This window comes from Engystomops pustulosus, chromosome 2 (genome assembly GCF_040894005.1).
Source record: "Engystomops pustulosus chromosome 2, aEngPut4.maternal, whole genome shotgun sequence".
NCBI lineage: Eukaryota > Metazoa > Chordata > Amphibia > Anura > Leptodactylidae > Engystomops > Engystomops pustulosus.
The window spans coordinates 265,101,601-265,123,529 of record NC_092412.1 but is presented as its reverse complement, the minus strand read 5'-3'; the positions used below and the strand labels follow the sequence as shown (position 1 = coordinate 265,123,529).

Genomic DNA, 21,929 nt, shown 5'->3' with positions numbered 1-21,929 from the left:
CATCACCTGTGCTCCAGCCCCCATCACCTGTGCTCCAGCCCCCATCACCGGAGCTCCAGCCCCCATCACCTGTGCTCCAGCCCCCATCACCTGTGCTCCAGCCCCCATCACCGGAGCTCCAGCCCCCATCACCGGAGCTCCAGCCCCCATCACCGGAGCTCCAGCCCCCATCACCGGAGCTCCAGCCCCCATCACCGGAGCTCCAGCCCCCATCACCTGTGCTCCAGCCCCCATCACCGGAGCTCCAGCCCCCATCACCGGAGCTCCAGCCCCCATCATCGGAGCTTCAGCCCCCATCACCGGAGCTCCAGCCCCCATCACCTGTGCTCCAGCCCCCATCACCGGAGCTCCAGCCCCCATCACCGGAGCTCCAGCCCCCATCACCTGTGCTCCAGCCCCCATCACCGGAGCTCCAGCCCCCATCACCTGTGCTCCAGCCCCCATCACCTGTGCTCCAGCCCCCATCACCGGAGCTCCAGCCCCCATCACCTGTGCTCCAGCCCCCATCACCGGAGCTCCAGCCCCCATCACCTGTGCTCCAGCCCCCATCACCTGTGCTCCATCCCCCATCACCTGTGCTCCAGCCCCCATCACCGGAGCTCCAGCCCCCATCACCTGTGCTCCAGCCCCCATCATCGGAGCTTCAGCCCCCATCACCGGAGCTCCAGCCCCCATCACCTGTGCTCCAGCCCCCATCACCGGAGCTCCAGCCCCCATCACCTGTGCTCCAGCCCCCATCACCGGAGCTCCAGCCCCCATCACCTGTGCTCCAGCCCCCATCACCAGAGCTTCAGCCCCCATCACCAGAGCTCCATCCCCCATCACCGGAGCTCCAGCCCCCATCACCGGAGCTCCAGCCCCCATCGCCGGAGCTCCAGCCCCCATCACCAGAGCTCCAGCCCCCATCACCGGACCTCCAGCCCCCATCACCGGAGCTCCAGCCCCCATCACCGGAGCTCCAGCCCCCATCACCGGAGCTCCAGCCCCCATCACCGGACCTCCAGCCCCCATCACCGGAGCTCCAGCCCCCATCACCGGAGCTCCAGCCCCCATCACCAGAGCTCCAGCCCCCATCACCTGTGCTCCAGCCCCCATCACCGGAGCTCCAGCCCCCATCACCTGTGCTCCAGCCCCCATCACCGGACCTCCAGCCCCCATCACCGGAGCTCCAGCCCCCATCACCGGAGCTCCAGCCCCCATCACCGGAGCTCCATCCCCCATCACCTGTGCTCCAGCCCCCATCACCGGAGCTCCAGCCCCCATCACCTGTGCTCCAGCCCCCATCACCGGAGCTCCAGCCCCCATCACCTGTGCTCCAGCCCCCATCACCGGAGCTCCAGCCCCCATCACCTGTGCTCCAGCCCCCATCACCGGAGCTCCAGCCCCCATCACCTGTGCTCCAGCCCCCATCACCAGAGCTTCAGCCCCCATCACCAGAGCTCCATCCTCCATCACCGGAGCTCCAGCCCCCATCATTGGAGCTCCAGCCCCCATCACCAGAGCTCCCGCCCCCATCACCGGAGCTCCAGCCCCCATCACCGGAGCTCCAGCCCCCATCACCGGACCTCCAGCCCCCATCACCGGAGCTCCAGCCCCCATCACCGGAGCTCCAGCCCCCATCACCAGAGCTCCAGCCCCCATCACCGGACCTCCAGCCCCCATCACCGGAGCTCCAGCCCCCATCACCGGAGCTCCAGCCCCCATCACCAGAGCTCCAGCCCCCATCACCTGTGCTCCAGCCCCCATCACCGGAGCTCCAGCTGGCCGCTCAGATCCCAGCACTGGTGAGGAAAATGGAGACACTCAAAAAACAAAAGCTGTACCTGCAAAAGCAAATAGACTGCGCATACAGACTGAAGGCAGCGAACCCGGGGAAGCAGAACCTGCTGGATAACAAGCTGGACTCCCTGGCCAAACAGCTTTCTGACATTGTGAGGGTGATGGAGTCTGTTATTGACCAAATGGGACCAGTTGGAGAGACCTATAGGAACCAGCAGAGGTTTGACAAGATGTCTGCGTCAACATCCAGGTCTGAGACCCAGCAGTCCCATGTAAGGCCAGTACTGCAGCCGGCAACTCTTCTTTTTGAGGAGGGAGATGTATACAAAAGAAGACAACATCAACACGGTGAGGTACTACAAGTCCCAGCAACCCTTGGTGAGGCACCACAAGTCCCAGCAGTAAGTGGACCTGATGACAGCAGTGAAGTTGTGCAAACACCACAAGTCCCAGGAGGCAGCAAACTGCAGGAGGACTCAGGACTCGCACCTGAAGGTAACACCATGGCACCTCAGGGTGTTTCTCCACAGGACTTTGCTGTGCAGGATGTTTCTGGGGAGGACATTCAGGACTGTGATGTGCAAGGGGTTAATGCTGATATTGATGATGCTACTGATGTGCCTAATATTGTGGATGCTGTTTCTGATATGTCTGATGTCTCTGTGCATAATAATGTCCCAGCTGAGGAGTCATCTCCAGTGCAGTCTAGGGCAGCTAATGACGCAGATAGCACTGATGTTGTTGTGGAGGGTGAGGGACAATCTACAGCTGAGGAATTCCCCCCACTAGTCACACCACAGGCAGCAGTGCCCAATGGTCCGGGTGGTCAGCAGCCCCATGGTCCGGGTGGTCAGCAGCCCCATGGTCCGGGTGGTCAGCAGCCCCATGGTCCGGGTGGTCAGCAGCCCCATGGTCCGGGTGGTCAGCAGCCCCATGGTCCGGGTGGTCAGCAGCCCCATGGTCCGGGTGGTCAGCAGCCCCATGGTCAGGGTGGTCAGCAGCCCCATGGTCCGGGTGGTCAGCAGCCCCATGGTCCGGGTGGTCAGCAGCCCCATGGTCCGGGTGGTCAGCAGCCCCATGGTCCGGGTGGTCAGCAGCCCCATGGTCCGGGTGGTCAGCAGCCCCATGGTCCGGGTGGTCAGCAGCCCCATGGTCTGGGTGGTCAGCAGCCCCATGGTCTGGGTGGTCAGCAGCCCCATGGTCTGGGTGGTCAGCAGCCCCATGGTCTGGGTGGTCAGCAGCCCCATGGTCCGGGTGGTCAGAAGCCCCATGGTCCGGGTGGTCAGCAGGGCCCTAGTGCAGATGGTCCCCGGCCCACACATCCCCCACAGCAGGACAGGGGTCAGTCATCAGGTAATGCATGGAGTCGGGGTTCCCCATTTTTCTCCTCCAGCACCCATTACACCGGCCAGGCCTTCAAGAGGAGGAACGTTGTCAGGTTTAGACACAGGGGAGCTAAGGAGGATCTGCCTGACAGGCGGCACGTGGTCAGGGACATGTTGTGCGCCCAGATGGGTTTCCAGCCAGCCGACATCCTGGCCGTAATAAATCTGCCTGACAGACAGGGGTATGATATCAGCTTCAAGCTGATGTCTAATCTGGACCGGTTCTGGGCTCAATGTCCCCGCTACAGAGATACTGAGGGGTGGAACAGGTTTAGTTTCATTCCCATCTCCAAGCTAGATACTGCGATTGTCACCATAATGTTCTGGAATGAGTCTGTCCCCCCTCAGGACATCATCATATGGCTCAGGAGACATTGCACCCTCATGTCAGACATGACTAAGACCAGGGATGAGGATGGGATCTGGACCGAGGGGTGGAGGGTCCTGGTTACATCAGAAGCAGAACATCACCCATCATCAGTAACTGCACCACAGTCACCCGCATAGGGACTTTCCTGAAGCCCCTAGTAAGTCTTGAAGCCCCTAGTAAGTGAGTCCTGAAGCCCTTAGTGAGTCCTGAAGCCCTAAGTGAGTCCTGAAGCCCCTAGTGAGTTCTGAAGTCCTTAGTGAGTCCTGAAGCCCCTAGTGAGTCCTGAAGCCCCTAGTAAGTCCTGAAGCCCTTAGTGAGTCCTGAAGCCCTTAGTGAGTCCTGAAGCCCCTAGTAAGTCCTGAAGCCCTTAGTGAGTCCTGAAGCCCCTAGTAAGTCCTGAAGCCCTTAGTGAGTCCTGAAGCCCCTAGTAAGTCCTGAAGCCCCTAGTAAGTCCTGAAGTCCCTAGTAAGTCCTGAAGCCCCTAGTAAGTGCCACCTACTGACTGTAGAGGGTAATTCCATTGCTCAGCACCTGCCTGGAAAGTTTACATTGACCAATGATGTGATGTTTGATAAATGTGAATTGAATCCTGTCGCTAGGCCTCTGGTTGAACCCCTGGAAACTCCGCCCCCAGGGGAAGCCTATGTCAAACTTCCTGTGGCCTTAAAGTTCTGGACCAGACTAGATCTCCATGTGAGAGGACACAGGGCCTGCAGTCATCATGGGGTCCTGCAGCACTGGTCCCTCATAGAGCCGGCCTCGAATTGCTTCCATAGTAGCTTCTAACCTCTCCAGCCTAAAGCTACAGAAGCTGGACTCTGCCCGACATCATCCAACCCGCGACCTGGACAGATTATACTTCTACCACGGCCGGTAACCTTTGCTGTGTTCTGTGACTTGATGTTCTGTGACTTGATGTTCTGTGACTTGATGTTTAACATCTCTTGTCCACGTGTGATCCCTGGCTGCCACTAAGGTCATGGGCCTCCCCTGTAGCATCTGCCCAGGAATCCTTTACACTCGCATACAGCGGGAGAACTGTTTCCATCTTACCGCGGCTCTTTCTTGCAGTCCACCTGCCCAGCATAGACAGGGCCTGTTCCACCTGGACCAATGACGCAGAGTCGGCGCTAGGCCGTGCATCGAGCCAGCCAGTCAGGGTCCAGGGGCATCCATCCTCCCCCAAGCCACTAGGTCAGGACCCGGTGGGGGATGTCGCATTATAGCGGTTATACATGAGGTGATTACTGGGTGTATTATACACATGACACGTAATAACAGGGAGCGGAGATATTTATTGAGCGTCTGTGTGGGGGGCACTTATAGACAGAGTGCGTTATACACAGTGATATGTTACATAGCGGCCACTGCTCTCCCCTCCCCCGCCGCAATTTCTCACTTAAATACCAATATCTACATCACATCCAAACAGAAACCGTATTATGTCTTATTTATCACACAACTGCGGCTTCATATTGTCATGAGAGCTGCAGCCCCGACACCAACCTCACAGGTAGGTCCCACCGACCCCCAGTACATGCAGGACTTCACACCAGTATATGGATGATACAAGTGGATTGTACATAGTGGAAGGGTGCAAGGGCGCCACGGATTGTGCATAGTGGGGGGTGCCACTGATTATAGAGTGGTGGGGTACAGGGGTGCCACGGATTCTGCATAGTGGTAGGGTGCAGGGGCGCCATGGATTGTACATGATGGTGGGGTGCAGGGGTGCCATGGATTGTACATGATGGTGGGGTGCAGGGGTGCCATGGATTGTACATGATGGTGGGGGCGCCATGAATTGTACCCGGTGGAGCGGTTGGGTAGATGGGTGTGGTACATTATAGTGGTGGTGGGCTGGAGTAGGGCCAATGTAATGGGCGGCAGGGGCATCTTGGTGGGTACATGGCAGCGGTGGTGGGAAATGGGGGCTGCTGCTCTCATGAAACAAGAAGGCACAACGAAAAGCAATATTAACACATAAAGCAGCGCAATAATTATACAGTGGATACAAGCAGGACCTACACCAAAGAGAGGTGCGAGCTCCCCAACTATCACTCCCTATCCCTAGACAGCATGGACACAGGTGGCACGGGGAATGGAGGAAGTACTGAGCCTGTGTACGATGGCAGCTAGATGTAATGCTACATGACTCGTGTCTCTAAGGTTGTCCTGAAGATGTAGGTCAAACATAAAGGACGGTGAGGAGATGTCTAGAACCAAACATCTACCCCAAACCATGACCCAACCCAAGGAACGAAACCCAGAGATGTCCACAGGGGTCCTGGTCTTCATGGATGTCCTCATCTAGGCCTACGAGACTAAATATGGCCACCTCCTGCTCCACCATGCATCTATCTGGAGAGGTCCACGTGGCTGAAGTGGGCGCCCTGTAAAGTGTCCTGAAGCATAAACTCTGTAAAAGTAACTTTGGCAAATACCAGCTATAATATACAAAGAGTAGAGTAAGGCACGTGGCACACGGCTCATTGCAATGTACACACTTTCTTGGCACCAAACTGGAAGACTGATTGTTTCCTAACTCATCTTTGGTGTCGGAAATGGAAGACCAACTTAAAGGGGCACTCCAGACCTGGAGGTTGGGGCTCTGATACTGTCTCCTCTCTACATTGTAGCACCTGTGTTACCGCACCATAGAGAAGGAGGTGTCCAAATCCGAGCTGGAGGAACCCAAACCCTGGGATAGCGAGGCCTCCCAGTCGTGTGGTACTATGATCCGTGGCGGACATGGATGAGGGAGCCTCTGAACGCTGCTCCAAAGTGCACTAAGAGCTTTCATTCCTATATCACAACAATTCAAACAAAACACCAATGTGATAGGTCGTCGCAACGTGGAAGAAGAAATCCCTTGTCCGTATGTACACAGGTGTCCGGACAGAGAAGATCGTAATCCAGATAATCCAAGGCCCCGCACTTCCACCGAGGCGTCTGTCGTAAACCTTCCTGCTCCCCTTCCACCTCACTTCCCAATCACCAGTTCAAAGGAGCGTCTTCCCCCTCATTTCCCAATCCCCATCACGCTCCACGCTCCAATTTCCCGGCAGCGGTCTCACGTGTCAAAGAACAAATCTACATCCAGCACAAGTCATAGAACTCAACATCCCGTGTCCCTGTGATATCCAGAGGACCTTCCACAGGGGTCCAGCCATCCGGGAACACATCACAACATCCCGTGTCCCTGTGATATCCAGAGGACCTTCCACAGGGGTCCAGCCATCCGGGAACACATCACAACATCCCGTGTCCCTGTGATATCCAGAGGACCTTCCACAGGGGTCCAGCCATCCGGGAACACATCACAACATCCCGTGTCCCTGTGATATCCAGAGGACCTTCCACAGGGGTCCAGCCATCCGGGAACACATCACAACATCTCGCGTTGAAAAACTTTTTTGAAGATATAAATATTTTCTGAAAAATGATTGTCAGATCCATCGATCCTTAAGGATGATCCCACCGCACGTCCGGAGAATCCTCAACAGTCTCATGGAGAGATGTAGAAGTCCTGCTGCACGGAGGTCCATGATACTGATTGTACATCCACAAAGTTCCAGGAGATGGTCACGACTCCTTCCATAAGGCACCGAGGTCTCATCCTTCCACCCTGCCGACCCAGGACAGTCTTCAGACCATGTGCACGGACATCTGTGAGGAGGATCCTGGCACCGCTCCGTACTGTCTGCTGTCACAGGCGTTGGCCGCTTGCTGGTTGGTGGTAGGATTGCCAATCATGTGCATGGCATCCATACCAGAGGACAGGTACTGCCTCTCCCCAAAGGCAACATTGGAGGGGGAGGAGCAGAGTAAAGTGCCTTGTGGTGCAGTCAGTTTCTCGGGACTCGCTGCCAGGCGAGGAGAAGCCGGGAAGTTGTATCCGTATAGGTTGTACGGGTTGTGGATGGAGAAGGCATTGTAGGAACCCTGCTGCATGTGGCCGCTTCCAAACATGTGGGAGGAGGATGAGCTGGACGAGGGGGTCCCCGCCTGCATCATATACTGAAATTGTGAGGTTGGGTATGAGCCCAGCTGCCCACTGTAGGCATCCATCTTGCTGTTGCTTGGCAAGGAGGACGGAGCTGGCATTCCAGAGATTAAGGTGGAAGTCCTCTGGGACATGAAGGTCTCGGAGGGTTGGGTACCAGAGGAGTTTCCTCCCTGCAGCCGGTTGTATCCATTATCGCCCAGGCTGGAGTAGCTCTGGAGGGCGGCCATGTTGCTCCTGGCACAGGCCGGATACTCGGACAGATTCAGGTTGCACAGCTGGTTCTCCCGGCAGCCGACATTGAAGGAGTTGGGCGTCAGATGAAAGGTTGGAGGAGAACAAGATGGAGAGAGCAGGTGGGACGAGGCCGATGGAGATGGGGTCCCAGTGCTGGAGGTTGTGGGGGACGTTCCGGTGCTGCCACCTGGGAGAAGAACGGAGAGAACATGTTAACAAGTGTGACCAGAGAGTCATTGTTCTCCAACCAAAGGCTGGAGGAAGCAAATCAAAGGTACTACGACTGGCCAACACAAGGATGGATCCCCAACATTACTCATCACTCACACACATCAGTATACGGACCCCCCGCCCTTGTACACATCAGTATACGGACCCCCCGCCCTCGTACACATCAGTATATGGATCAGTATACGGATCCTACACATCACATGACCCCCCCTTGTACAGGACACCGGTTTCCAGCATTATATTTAGCGGCAGTGATGGATGTGATGTCTGACCTGCTCCCAGTCAGGAGATTATAGCGATGGATGCCAGATCGCTGTCAGCCCATGTGATACTTACCCTCTGCTGAACATTGGAGTAATGACTGCTAATGGTCCGTATCCACCTGAGCATGAAGGTCACCAGTAAGATGGGCACCAATGAGTAATGCCTCGAAGAGAGAGGAGCAAGAACTCACATGTTCCCAGCTCTGCCGTCGCTTCTTCTGGGGGTGACAGCGTGAGGCCCTCTATGGGGGAGATCAGGGACCACCTGATGGATCTACATGATGTTACTGGACTGTGAAGCAGCTGATCACATTGATCACCTATCATAAGTATTGAGCACCAGCTAAACCAGAAAACCCCTTCAATTATAGTTTTTCCAATTACAATGATGAGATCTGGAAATGTGATGGATCTACACAGCGCTGGACCACCACGGGCAGGTCACCCACAGACAGGTCCACCATGGGCAGGTCCACCACGGGCAGGTCCACCACGGGCAGGTCCTCCTTGGGCAGGTCCACCACGGGCAGGTCAACCACAGACAGGTCCCCCACGGGCAGGTCCCCCACGGGCAGGTCCACCACTGGCAGGTCCTCCTTGGGCAGGTCCCCCACAGGCAGGTCCTCCAGGGCAGGTCACCCACGGGCAGGTCCACCACGGGCAGGTCCGCCACGGGCAGGTCCCCTGGAGGATGACGGACTCATTGGTCTACATCTCCAGGGGGATATATGTTCTACAAGGAGCGGCTGAGAAGGTCACCCACAGACAGGTCCACCATGGGCAGGTCCACCACGGGCAGGTCCACCACGGGCAGGTCCTCCTTGGGCAGGTCCACCACGGGCAGGTCAACCACAGACAGGTCAACCACGGGCAGGTCCCCCACAGGCAGGTCCCCCACGGGCAGGTCCACCACTGGCAGGTCCTCCTTGGGCAGGTCCCCCACAGGCAGGTCCTCCAGGGCAGGTCACCCACGGGCAGGTCCACCACGGGCAGGTCCGCCACGGGCAGGTCCCCTGGAGGATGACGGACTCATTGGTCTACATCTCCAGGGGGATATATGTTCTACAAGGAGCGGCCGAGAAGTTAGGACAGATCGGACCTGGTCCACCACCTCATCCCTCTAATGCGATTAATGTGATGCAACGTGCGGCTGATCCAGAGCCAGGAATTATCATAAACTTCTGGGCGGAGAGGCAGAGAGAAATGCTGTTTTCATCACCTCCAAAGCTTATTCCTCCGAGGATTTTTTCATCTCTAACGAAAACCACCGGTACAGACCCTCAGCTGCTCAACACATGAGCGAGGAAGCCCCCCCAAACAAGTGCAAGTCCCTGGTATCTGGACAGGGCTGAGCTCACCTTGTTGCTTCTGCATGGTCGTAAAATCTTCAAAGGTAAGAGTGCGGACCGGTGGCCTCCAGAAGGCGTACGTCTCCATGATAGCCTCCAGGCCCGTCCTGCAAACGAGACAAACAATTAGCTAAATCGAAGACAGAATCCATTTATATCACACCCCATAAAAGCGCAGAGCAGATCCCCTGACAAACAGCGAACTACTCTGCAGTGTGTACAATCCCCAGGAGAGGCGCTTTATGTGCTGCCAAAGACCAACTCATCCGGGCCCCACCTCAAGAGGAAACCGGGGCCAAGCTCTGATACATGGAATAGTCAGGCCCTGGAGGTCTCTCTGATGTCTATGGACCTCCAAAAATCACCCTCTGCCATAGATGCAGGCGATGGTGTTATGTATTGTCCCTGGAGAGATGTGTAATCAGACCTCACACTGCTGTGCTCTGTGCTCTCTGCAGCCAGTGTTATGTATTGTCCCTGGAGAGATGTGTAATCAGACCTCACACTGCTGTGCTCTGTGCTCTCTGCAGCCAGTGTTATGTATTGTCCCTGGAGAGATGTGTAATCAGACCTCACACTGCTGTGCTCTGTGCTCTCTGCAGCCAGTGTTATGTATTGTCCCTGGAGAGATGTGTAATCAGACCTCACACTGCTGTGCTCTGTGCTCTCTGCAGCCAGTGTTATGTATTGTCCCTGGAGAGATGTGTAATCAGACCTCACACTGCTGTGCTCTGTGCTCTCTGCAGCCAGTGTTATGTACTGTCCCTGGAGAGATGTGTAATCAGACCTCACACTGCTGTGCTCTGTGCTCTCTGCAGCCAGTGTTATGTAATGTCCCTGGAGAGATGTGTAATCAGACCTCACACTGCTGTGCTCTGTGCAGCCAGTGTTATGTATTGTCCCTGGAGGGATGTGTAATCAGACCTCACATTGCTGTGCTCTGTGCTCTCTGCAGCCAGTGTTATGTATTGTCCCTGGAGAGATGTGTAATCAGACCTCACACTGCTGTGCTCTGTGCTCTCTGCAGCCAGTGTTATGTATTGTCCCTGGAGAGATGTGTAATCAGACCTCACACTGCTGTGCTCTGTGCTCTCTGCAGCCAGTGTTATGTATTGTCCCTGGAGAGATGTATAATCATACCTCACACTGTTGTGCTCTGTGCTCTCTGCAGCCGGTGTTATGTATTGTCCCTGGAGAGATGTGTAATCAGACCTCACACTGCTGTGCTCTGTGCTCTCTGCAGCCAGTGTTATGTATTGTCCCTGGAGAGATGTGTAATCAGACCTCACGCTGCTGTGCTCTGTGCTCTCTGCAGCCAGTGTTATGTATTATCCCTGGAGAGATGTGTAATCAGACCTCACGCTGCTGTGCTCTGTGCTCTCTGCTGCCAGTGTTATGTACTGTCCCTGGAGAGATGTGTAATCAGACCTCACACTGCTGTGCTCTGTGCTCTCTGCAGCCAGTGTTATGTATTGTCCCTGGAGAGTTGTGTAATCAGACCTCACACTGCTGTGCTCTGTCCTCTCTGCAGCCAGTGTTATGTATTGTCCCTGGAGAGATGTGTAATCAGACCTCACACTGCTGTGCTCTGTGCTCTCTGCAGCCAGTGCTATGTATTGTCCCTGGAGAGATGTGTATTCATACCTCACACTGCTGTGCTCTGTGCTCTCTGCAGCCAGTGTTATGTATTGTCCCTGGAGAGATGTGTAATCAGACCTCACACTGCTGTGCTCTGCTCCCTGCAGCCAGTGTTATGTATTGTCCCTGGAGAGATGTGTAATCAGACCTCACACTGCTGTGCTCTGTGCTCTCTGCAGCCAGTGTTATGTACTGTCCCAGGGGAGATGAGTAATCAGACCTCACACTGCTGTGCTCTGTGCTCTCTGCAGCCAGTGTTATGTATTATGCGAGGAGAGATGTGTAATCAGACCTCACACTGCTGTGCTCTGTGCTCTCTGCAGCCAGTGTTATGTATTGTCCCTGGAGAGATGTGTAATGATACCTCACACTGCTGTGCTCTGTGCTCTCTGTAGCCAGTGTTATGTATTGTCCCTGGAGAGATGTGTAATCAGACCTCACACTGCTGTGCTCTGTGCTCTCTGCAGCCAGTGTTATGTATTGTCCCTGAAGAGATGTGTAATCATACCTCACACTGCTGTGCTCTGTGCTCTGTGCAGCCAGTGTTATGTATTGTCCCTGGAGAGATGTGTGATCAGACCTCACACTGCTGTGCTCTGTGCTCTCTGCAGCCAGTGTTATGTATTATCCCTGGAGAGATGTGTAATCAGACCTCACACTGCTGTGCTCTGTGCTCTCTGCAGCCAGTGTTATGTACTGTCCCTGGAGAGATGTGTAATCAGACCTCACACTGCTGTGCTCTGTGCTCTCTGCAGCCAGTGTTATGTATTGTCTCTGGAGAGATGTGTAATCAGACCTCACACTGCTGTGCTCTGTGCTCTCTGCAGCCAGTGTTATGTATTGTCCCTGGAGAGATGTGTAATCAGACCTCACACTGCTGTGCTCTGTGCTCTCTGCAGACAGTGTTATGTATTGTCCCTGGAGAGATGTGTAATCAGACCTCACACTGCTGTGCTCTGTGCTCTCTGCAGCCAGTGTTATGTACTGTCCCAGGGGAGATGTGTAATCAGACCTCACACTGCTGTGCTCTGTGCTCTCTGCAGACAGTGTTATGTATTGTCCCTGGAGAGATGTGTAATCAGACCTCACACTGCTGTGCTCCGTGCTCTCTGCAGACAGTGTTATGTATTGTCCCTGGAGAGATGTGTAATCAGACCTCACACTGCTGTGCTCTGTGCTCTCTGCAGCCAGTGTTATGTATTGTCTCTGGAGAGGACCTTTGTGTATGATGTTAGTAGCAGCAGGGATTTAATATATGTCTCTGAGCAGACACTTCATGATCCCTCTGTGCTGTGAGATGCTGTGTGCTGACAATGTGCTTAGATTATCAGGGCACAGGGTCATATATAACAATATATGCGCAGACGATTAACGTGTTTCGGCGCAGAGCGTCTTAGATCATGACTGAGACTCTGTCTGTGGTGAAACGCGTTGATCGTCTGCACATCTATTGTTATGTTCCTGAGACGCTAATCTTTTTATTACCCCTGATGGTTTCCTACGAGTGCCAAGTATGCTGCGTATTTTTTGTGTGGACCCTGCGGCTGTAGACTTTCCACTGTGTGCACTGGAGGGGTGGCAAGGAGGACTTGGATTCGGTCTGGACTAGAGGGGTGGCCAGGAGGACTTGGATTCGGTCTGGACCGGAGGGGTGGCCAGGAGGACTTGGATTCGGGCTGGACCGGAGGGGTGGCCAGGAGGACTTGGATTCGGTCTGGACCGGAGGGGAGGCCAGGAGGACTTGGATTCGGTCTGGACCGGAGGGGAGGCCTGGGGGACTTGGTTTTGGTCTGGACCGGAGGGGAGGCCAGGAGGACTTGGATTCGGTCTGGACCGGAGGGGAGGCCTGGGGGACTTGGTTTTGGTCTGGACCGGAGGGGAGGCCAGGAGGACTTGGATTCGGTCTGGACCGGAGGGGAGGCCTGGAGGACTTGGATTAGGTCTGAACCAGAGGGGTGGCCAGGAGGACTTGGATTCGGTCTGGAACGGAGGGGAGGCCTGGGGGACTTGGTTTTGGTCTGGACCGGAGGGGAGGCCAGGAGGACTTGGATTCGGTCTGGACCGGAGGGGAGGCCTGGAGGACTTGGATTAGGTCTGAACCAGAGGGGTGGCCAGGAGGACTTGGATTCGGTCTGGAACGGAGGGGAGGCCTGGAGGACTTGGATTCGGTCTGGACCGGAGGGGAGGCCAGGAGGACTTGGATTCGGTCTGGACCGGAGGGGAGGCCAGGAGGACTTGGATTCGGTCTGGAACGGAGGGGAGGCCAGGAGGACTTGGATTAGGTCTGAACCAGAGGGGTGGCCAGGAGGACTTGGATTCGGTCTGAACCAGAGGGGTGGCCAGGAGGACTTGGATTCGGTCTGGAACGGAGGGGAGGCCTGGAGGACTTGGATTCGGTCTGGAACGGAGGGGAGGCCAGGAGGACTTGGATTCGGTCTGGAACGGAGGGGAGGCCAGGAGGACTTGGATTCGGTCTGGACCGGAGGGGAGGCCAGGAGGACTTGAATTCGGTCTGGACCGGAGGGGAGGCCAGGAGGACTTGGATTCGGTCTGGACCGGAGGGGAGGCCAGGAGGACTTGGATTCGGTCTGGACCGGAGGGGAGGCCTGGAGGACTTGGATTCGGTCTGGACCGGAGGGGAGGCCAGGAGGACTTGGATTCGGTCTGGACCGGAGTGGAGGCCAGGAGGACTTGGATTCGGTCTGGACTAGAGGGGTGGCCAGGAAGACTTGGATTCGGTCTGGACCGGAGGGGAGGCCAGGAGGACTTGGATTCGGTCTGGACCGGAGGGGAGGCCAGGAGGACTTGGATTCGGTCTGGACCGGAGGGGAGGCCAGGAGGACTTGGATTCGGTCTGGACCGGAGGGGTGGCCAGGAGGACTTGGATTCGGTCTGGACCGGAGGGGTAGCCAGGAGGACTTGGATTCGGTCTGGACCGGAGGGGTAGCCAGGAGGACTTGGATTCGGTCTGGACCGGAGGGGAGGCCAGGAGGACTTGGATTCGGTCAGGACCAGAGGGGAGGCCTGGAGGACTTGGATTCGGTCTGTCCGGGTGAGCCGGCTTTTCACCTACGGGTGTTTATTCATCAGAATATCCTTTGGGTTTGGAGTTAGTCCTCCCAGGACTCCTCCAGCTGATATACTGCCTGGATACATGATACAGGCATCTGCCGAGGACCCGGTCCTCCTCCACTGTCAGAGTCGGCTTCATAGGAGTGTGACACTAAGTGTCTGGAGCAGCTCTTGTGCTCCGCGCCGGAGCAGGACCGACCTTACATACATGACTTTGTGTCGAACACAAATGAAAACCAAAGCCGAGCTCTGAGGGCCACTCCTTGGATCTCGCTACATTTGGATCCATTTATACAGAGTTTTGTACTTTTAATAGGTATGAAAAATTTGATGTATCTTTTCATCTTTCTTTCCCTTGTCTTAGCGCTCCACGTTTTTAATATCGAGCAATAAATCAAACTGTTGTATTGTATGGAAAATGGAACAAGATGTTTTGCATATCTGGGTAATGGGATCCACATGGTCCAGACTGTGTCCGCAACGTCACCATCGTGAAGCCGGTGGAAGGTAGAAGATGTCTGAGGGAAGATGAGTGATATCTGGATGATTCACAGACATGTCACTGGAGATGGACAGCTGAGTAACGGAAGGGAAAGTAAGATGAAGGAAGGCTGGAAGGAAAGCCAGGAACATCTTGAAGTAGTTGATGAACGTTGCTATTCGAGCTGTGTCATGTAAGGATGGCCAAACCCTGGAAGGTGCTCCAAACATCAACCAACAACCTCAGGGGGCACTTAGCATGGTTCAAAGAACGGATCTCAATTGGGTCACGTTATGAAACCAAGTTGGGTAGATTTGGATGCTACTCTACAACTGAGTCCACTGGAAGATCCAGCTGGAAGATGGAAGATGAGGAAATACGGATGTTTTGGGATCCCCCTAGTCTTCTTCTGAAATTATTCTTATTCCCTCTATCTTCTTGGCGGTGGTCACTTGAGCTAGATGAAGGTCTTTTGGGAGAAGACAGATAAAGGTCACCTGGCAGGAGGTTTTGTGGAGAAGATAAAGGTCATTTAGCAGTAGGGTTAGGTAGTGGACATTTGGCGGATGTTACATGGAGGTCACCTGGCAGGAGGTATTGTGGAGGTCCATTTGGAGAGGACATTTGGCGGATGTTACATGGAGGTCACCTGGCAGGAGAATGAGGTGAAGTTTGATCTGGAGAAGTCGGATGCAGGTCCTTTGGCAGTAGGGTGAGCTTAACGTCACTTGGGAGAAGATGGATGAAGATCCTTTGTCATTCGGGTAAAGTGACATTTACTTGGAAGTAATACATGGCATTAGGATAAGATGGAAGTCATCTGGAAGATTATGGCTGATGGTTACTGAGCCGTGGGCTATGAAGTCATGGAAGGTGATGGTGAATGTGGAGAAGAAAGTCACTTGGTAGTAAAGTGTAGAAAAGGTCATTTCTGAGGTGATGGGTGAAGGACAAGCGTCGGATTTCTTGGCCGAAAAGAGCCAACAATTAACAAAAATAAACGTAAACTTCCTCAATAAGCTCAATCCCATTCTGGACGTAACGAATCGATAAAAATGACATGTGATGGAAGGTTCTAGATGGCTTTTTGTGTGACCCATCAGCTTCATCCCATGTATCTGATGTCGTACGATCGTCAAGTAAAGCAAAACTCATGAATCTATAAGAGACACAATGTAAACGTTCCAGCATTCCCATAGTCGTCTGTTTTTCTGCACAGCCCCCCCCCCTACACATCACATATAGAAGTGATTATAGGAGAAGGTGTTGAATAATAAACTGTTTGCTACATCTCATTGTGACGAGCGCAGAGCGATCCCTCTTCTTTATAGCCGCCATTCATGTCTCTGTGGAGTCTCAATAGAAATTAGCCATATGTTATGGGTCGGCCGTGCCCCCTAATCCTTGGTTATTAGGACATGTATTACAGCCCGGCCAATGTCTGATGCAAATCCCCAGCCTTCTCCATGTATCAGCCCACACCTCGGCCAGTAATCTGCTTTATGTGCGCAGTATTTATAGACCAGACCCTCTTCTACTGCCGATCCTCTGGGCTATTCTGAGAGCACTGCAGGCAATTACAGGGGGGTTTTATAGACTGTCGGTCCTGCGCCACGTACTCTGGATCCCATCTCCTCGGAGAAGGAGAAATCTATTGTGACAAGTGTTTTTGTCCTGTTCTGCTTATAGTCTGGCCGACGCGAGGAGGCGTGAACTGAAGTCTCCATCACAGTTGTATGGGGACTATTAATATCAGTCCCAGAAAGTCTGATGAGCTACAGTCATCTGAAATTCATTATGGAGGTCTAGGAATGCACAGGTCTATAGCTCTATGGCTAATATGGAGGTCTATGGCTTACATGGACCTGGACCTGGACTGTTCAACATTGGAGGTCAACAGCAGACATGGAGGTCTATGGCTTTCATGGTTGGACTGCTCTACAATGAAGGCATTTGCTTACATTGATGGATTTATCCGCAATGGAGGTCTATGGCTGAGATGGTTGGACTGCCCTACAATGGAGGTCTATGGCTGAGATGGTTGGACTGCCCTACAATGGAGGTCTATGGCTGAGATGGTTGGACTGCCCTACAATGGAGGTCTATGGCGGAGATGGTTGGACTGCCCTACAATGGAGGTATTTGCTTACATTAATGGATTTATCTACAATGGAGGTCTATGGCTGAGATGGTTGGACTGCCCTACAATGGAGGTCTATGGCTGAGATGGTTGGACTGCCCTACAATGGAGGTCTATGGCTGAGATGGTTGGACTGCCCTACAATGGAGGTCTATGGCTAAGATGGTTGGACTGCCCTACAATGGAGGTCTATGGCTGAGATGGTTGGACTTCCCTACAATGGAGGTCTATGGCTGAGATGGTTGGACTTCCCTACAATGGAGGTCTATGGCTGAGATGGTTGGACTTCCCTACAATGGAGGTCTATGGCTGAGATGGTTGGACTGGTCTTTAACAGAAATATTTGCTTACATTTATGGAGAAGCTTACCATGAAGGTCTAATTCATCCATGGATGAACTGGACCAAATGGAGGTCTATGACTACAATAGAGGTCTTGCCTTGTCTGTAGTGGAGGTCTGTAGTGTACATGGATGGACTGGATGTGGTGGAGGTCTAAGGCTGAGATGCATGGACTGCCCTACAATGAAGATCTATGGCTGAGATGGATGGACTGCCCTACACTGGAGGTCTACCACTGAGATTGATAGACTATCCTACAATTGAGGTCTAAAGATGAGATGGATAGACTGCCCTTTAATGGAGGTCTACAGGTGAGATGTCTAGACTGCCCTATAATGCAGGTATATGGCTGAGATGGATAGACTGCCCTTTAATGGAGGTCTACAGGTGAGATGTCTAGACTGCCCTATAATGCAGGTATATGGCTGAGATGTCTAGACTGCCCTACAATGGAGATCTACAGGTGAGATGTCTAGACTGCCCTATAATGCAGGTATATGGCTGAGATGTCTAGACTGCCCTTTAATGGAGGTCTACAGGTGAGATGTCTAGACTGCCCTATAATGCAGGTATATGGCTGAGATGTCTAGACTGCCCTACAATGGAGGTCTACGGCCTAGATAGATGAACTGCCCCTGCACAGGAGGTCTACAGCTGAAATGCATGGACTGCCCTATAATGGAGGTCTATGGCAGAGATGTATGTACTGCCTTACAATGCAGGTCTATGGCTGAGATCTATGGCTGAGATACATGAACTGCCCTATGTTGGAGGTCTATGGCTTCTGATGGATTGTCCTATAATGGAGGTCTACCACTGAGATCGGTGGACTGCCCTACAATGAAGGTCTATGGCTGAGATGGTTGGACTGCCCTACAATGAAGGTCTATGGCTGAGATGGATGGATTGTCCTAAAATAGGGGTCTACCACTGAGATGTATGGACTTCCCTAAAACGGTGGTCTACGGCTGAGAAAGATGCACTACCCAATAATGGAGGTCTATGGCTGAGATGGATGAACTGCCCTATGATGGAGGTCTTTGGCTGAGATCCATGAACTGCCCTACAATGAAGGTCTACGGCTGAGCTGGATGAACTGCCCTACAATGGAGGTCTACGGCTGAGCTGGATGAACTGCCCTACAATGGAGGTCTACGGCTGAGCTGGATGAACTGCCCTACAATGGAGGTCTACGGCTGAGCTGGATGAACTGCCCTACAATGGAGGTCTACGGCTGAGCTGGATGAACTGCCCTACAATGGAGGTCTACGGCTGAGCTGGATGGACTTCCCTACAATGAAGGTCTATGGCTGAGCTGGATGGACTGCCCTACAATGAAGGTCTTTGGCTTACACCAATGGATTGATCTGTAGTAGCGGTCTATAGATTACATGTATAGATTGTAATTCTCTAGCCTGAGAATCACGTTAGATGATAATGGAAGGACGACATATGATGGGGACTTCTTTGAATATGAACCAGTCTATAAATATCAGTTACAATTTCTCATCTTAATCCCCAGGTTTAGACGGCCCGTAGGAAAGTACAGTGGGAGTGAAGAAATTCCATGGCGGGAATGGAATGGGCATCACAATGAAACTGAAGTTATAACATTTTACAACATAATCTTCTTCTGGGCTTAACTTTTCCATGGAGCTGTGGATAGGTGGTGGCTTCCTGACCATCAGTCTGAGGTTATGTGGGTACACATTGGGGGATGAGGAGAAGGACCCCGGCTTGATGAATGACTATGTCTTTCCCTTTGATCTGAGTCCAAACAGAATTATGTCTTGGACGCCTCCTGGCTCCTCTCACGTCAATCAAGTCCACATAAAAATACCATTTTCTTTTTTTTTCACATGAAAATGTGTTTGCAAAATGATCCCAGGAAGGATCTGAAGCCAAAACTCTCAGCTCTGGCCTGCACACTAATTCTCTGACATACCGGTTTCTTCCCGAGTCCCGGAATCCTTTGGCAAAGGGGTTCCTGTCAATCTTCAGCCTTGTAATCTGGAACACAACAAAGCCCGTGACTCACGGCTGCTAAAAATAAAGACTAATGATCCTCAATGAAATAAGTGATTCTGCAAAATACAAAGCACGTTCCCTGGAAGGAGCCCGGATCCCGGCTGGAGCCTCACCTGCTGGTTCTGATAGGCAGTCACAGTGGTGAAGACCGTCTCGGGAAAGTTGAAGGTTTTCACTCCTTCTCCTGCCGGAACAGGCTTGGTGGGAGACAAGTCGCTGCTGAAGTCCTTCCGGATGACGTGGACGCGGGGCTGATACTTGTGCATGGAGTGCAGGATTATCTGTAACCACATACACGGGAGTCATGGGATTATTCCCTGTATCCAAACACAGACCAATGGAGCATTAAGAGGCATGCAGTGTGGGATCCGAGGCAGAAATCTAGAAATCTAATAGGCTCAGCCATCTCTAAAGCTGATAAGTGGATGAAGAACAAAAGGTAAAGGTCAAGGCTCCCGGGTCTAGATGGCCATGGGGGTCGAGAGGTCGGAGAAAACACTGGGTAAAACTCTTGGACGACCTTCTATCAGACTATGGTTGGTCTCTAATGATAAATCTCGATCTCGTGTCCCATGTGGGTGACAGATGTATCCTCGCCAGACCGGGCAGTACTTACATGTCCTTGATCGTCGAGCTCGTTGTTTGTGAGTTTGAGCTTGTCGAAGCTGACCACCTGCCTCATCCAGGTGTCTCCAGAGGCCAAGGAGTCTGGATGGATGTAAACCCGAGGAGGAACTGGGGAGTCAGCGTTTCCAGCCACCATCCATTTGGAGCTGTGGTAAACATATCTGCACCACAAGAGTGAATCATTAGACTCGGCTCATATTCATATTTCTAGCAATATATACATGGATGGCAGAGGTGGGGTGGGGGTGAAGGTGAAGATCCACCGAAGGAGAAGTCTACAGAAGGCTATGGAGTCTGAAAGGGGAAAGTGGGCACAGGGACTATGGTTAAGAGAAAGGAGTTTGAAGCAGTACAGAGGGTTGTGGATGGGTAGCTGGAGGAGGAGAGAGGTGTCTGAGGGGCAAACTGGTGGTCTGGAGAAGGACATAGTTGGGGGCAGAGGGGCAGGAGAGGGGCAAAAGAGTCTGGAGGAAGACACATGAGTCTGAAGGAGGGAACATAGAAGACTGCAGGAAGAGGAAGAGGACAGAGGGATCTGGAGGAGGACAGAGGAGTCTGGAGGTGGAGGCCAGAGGGGTCTGGAGGAGGAGGACAGAGGGATCTGGAGGAGGAGGACAGAGGGATCTGGAGGAGGAGGCCAGAGGGGTCTGGAGGAGGAGGAGGACAGAGGAGTCTGGAGGAGGAGGAGGACAAAGGAGTCTGGAGGAGGAGGAGGACAAAGGAGTCCGGAGGAGGACACATGAGTCTGAAGGAGGGAACATAGAAGACTGAAGGAGTCTGGAGGAGGACAGAGGAGTCTGGAGGAGGAGGACAGAGGAATCTGGAGGAGGAGGAGGACAAAAGAGTCTGGAGGAGGACAGAGGAGTCTGGAGGAGGAGGGCAGAGGAGTCTGGAGGAGGAGGAGGACAGAGGAGTCTGGAGGAGGAGGAGGACGGAGGAGGAGGAGGACAGAGGAGTCTGCGGGAGGAGGAGGACAGAGGAGTCTGGAGGAGGACAGAGGAGTCTGGAGGAGGAGGAGGAAAGAGGAGTCTGGAGGAGGAGGAGGACAGAGGAGTCTGGAGGAGGAGGACAGAGGAGTCTGGGGGAGGAGGACAGAGGAGTTTTGAGTAGGACAGTGGGGGTCAGGAGGTAACTGATCAGCCTTGGGGGGGTCTGAAGGGTACCAGTAGCGTCTCTAGTGGGATGTCTTGTCCCCCTCATACTCCAGACCAACAGTGCAACCGCAACCTCACCAAGATAAGCTGAGACTATGTAAGTAACAATAGAAGATAACAAGGCTGACAGATAACGAGTGGACAGAGGAGACGGGTTTAGAGGACACTGATCTACCCCCTATGACAGGTCCTCTGTCCTCAGAGTTTGTCCTCACCGGTATCTTTTGTTGTCCACTGGCACGATGTCCATCGCTATGTAATATTGCTGATGAGGATCCAACCCGGAGATTTTTACTCTCATTGCCGGAAACATTCGCCTATAATCAACAGAACAAAACGTGTGAGGAGGAGGATGAGGAGGACGAGGGGGATGAGGAGGATGAGGAGGATGAGGAGGATGAGGGGGATGTAGAGGATGAGGGGGATGAAGAGGATGTGGAGGATGAGGAGGATGTGGAGGATGTGGAGGATGAGGAGGATGTGGAGGATGTGGAGGATGAGGGGGGTGTGGAGGATGAGGAGGATGTGGAGGATGAGGAGGATGTGGAGGATGTGGAGGATGAGGAGGATGTGGAGGATGTGGAGGATGAGGGGGGTGTGGAGGATGAGGAGGATGTGGAGGATGAGGAGGATGTGGAGAATGAGAAGGATGTGGAGGATGGGGGGGATGTGGAGGATGAGGAGGATGAGGAGGATGTGGAGGATGTGGAGGATGAGGGGGATGTGGAGGATGAGGAGGATGAGGGGGATGTAGAGGATGAGGGGGATGAAGAGGATGTGGAGGATGAGGAGGATGTGGAGGATGTGGAGGATGAGGGGGGTGTGGAG

The 21,929-nt window shown here is 53.6% G+C and overlaps 1 protein-coding gene across 2 annotated transcripts in view; it reads right to left on the bottom strand.

Moving 5' to 3' along the window:
* Window positions 1–5,217: 5,217 nt before the first annotated feature.
* Window positions 5,218–21,929, bottom strand: part of LOC140119728 (T-box transcription factor TBX15) — a 107,899-nt gene continuing 91,187 nt past the window's right edge. For both annotated transcript variants that reach the window (XM_072139078.1, XM_072139079.1), the window contains exons 3-8: window positions 21,317–21,418; window positions 19,937–20,108; window positions 19,434–19,601; window positions 19,238–19,302; window positions 9,630–9,727; window positions 5,218–7,964 (exon numbers count right to left, since the gene is read on the bottom strand). In XM_072139078.1, the coding sequence (XP_071995179.1) occupies window positions 7,183–7,964; window positions 9,630–9,727; window positions 19,238–19,302; window positions 19,434–19,601; window positions 19,937–20,108; window positions 21,317–21,418 (1,387 nt within the window). In that variant the 3' untranslated portion in view covers window positions 5,218–7,182. The remainder of the gene's footprint in view (window positions 7,965–9,629; window positions 9,728–19,237; window positions 19,303–19,433; window positions 19,602–19,936; window positions 20,109–21,316; window positions 21,419–21,929) is intronic.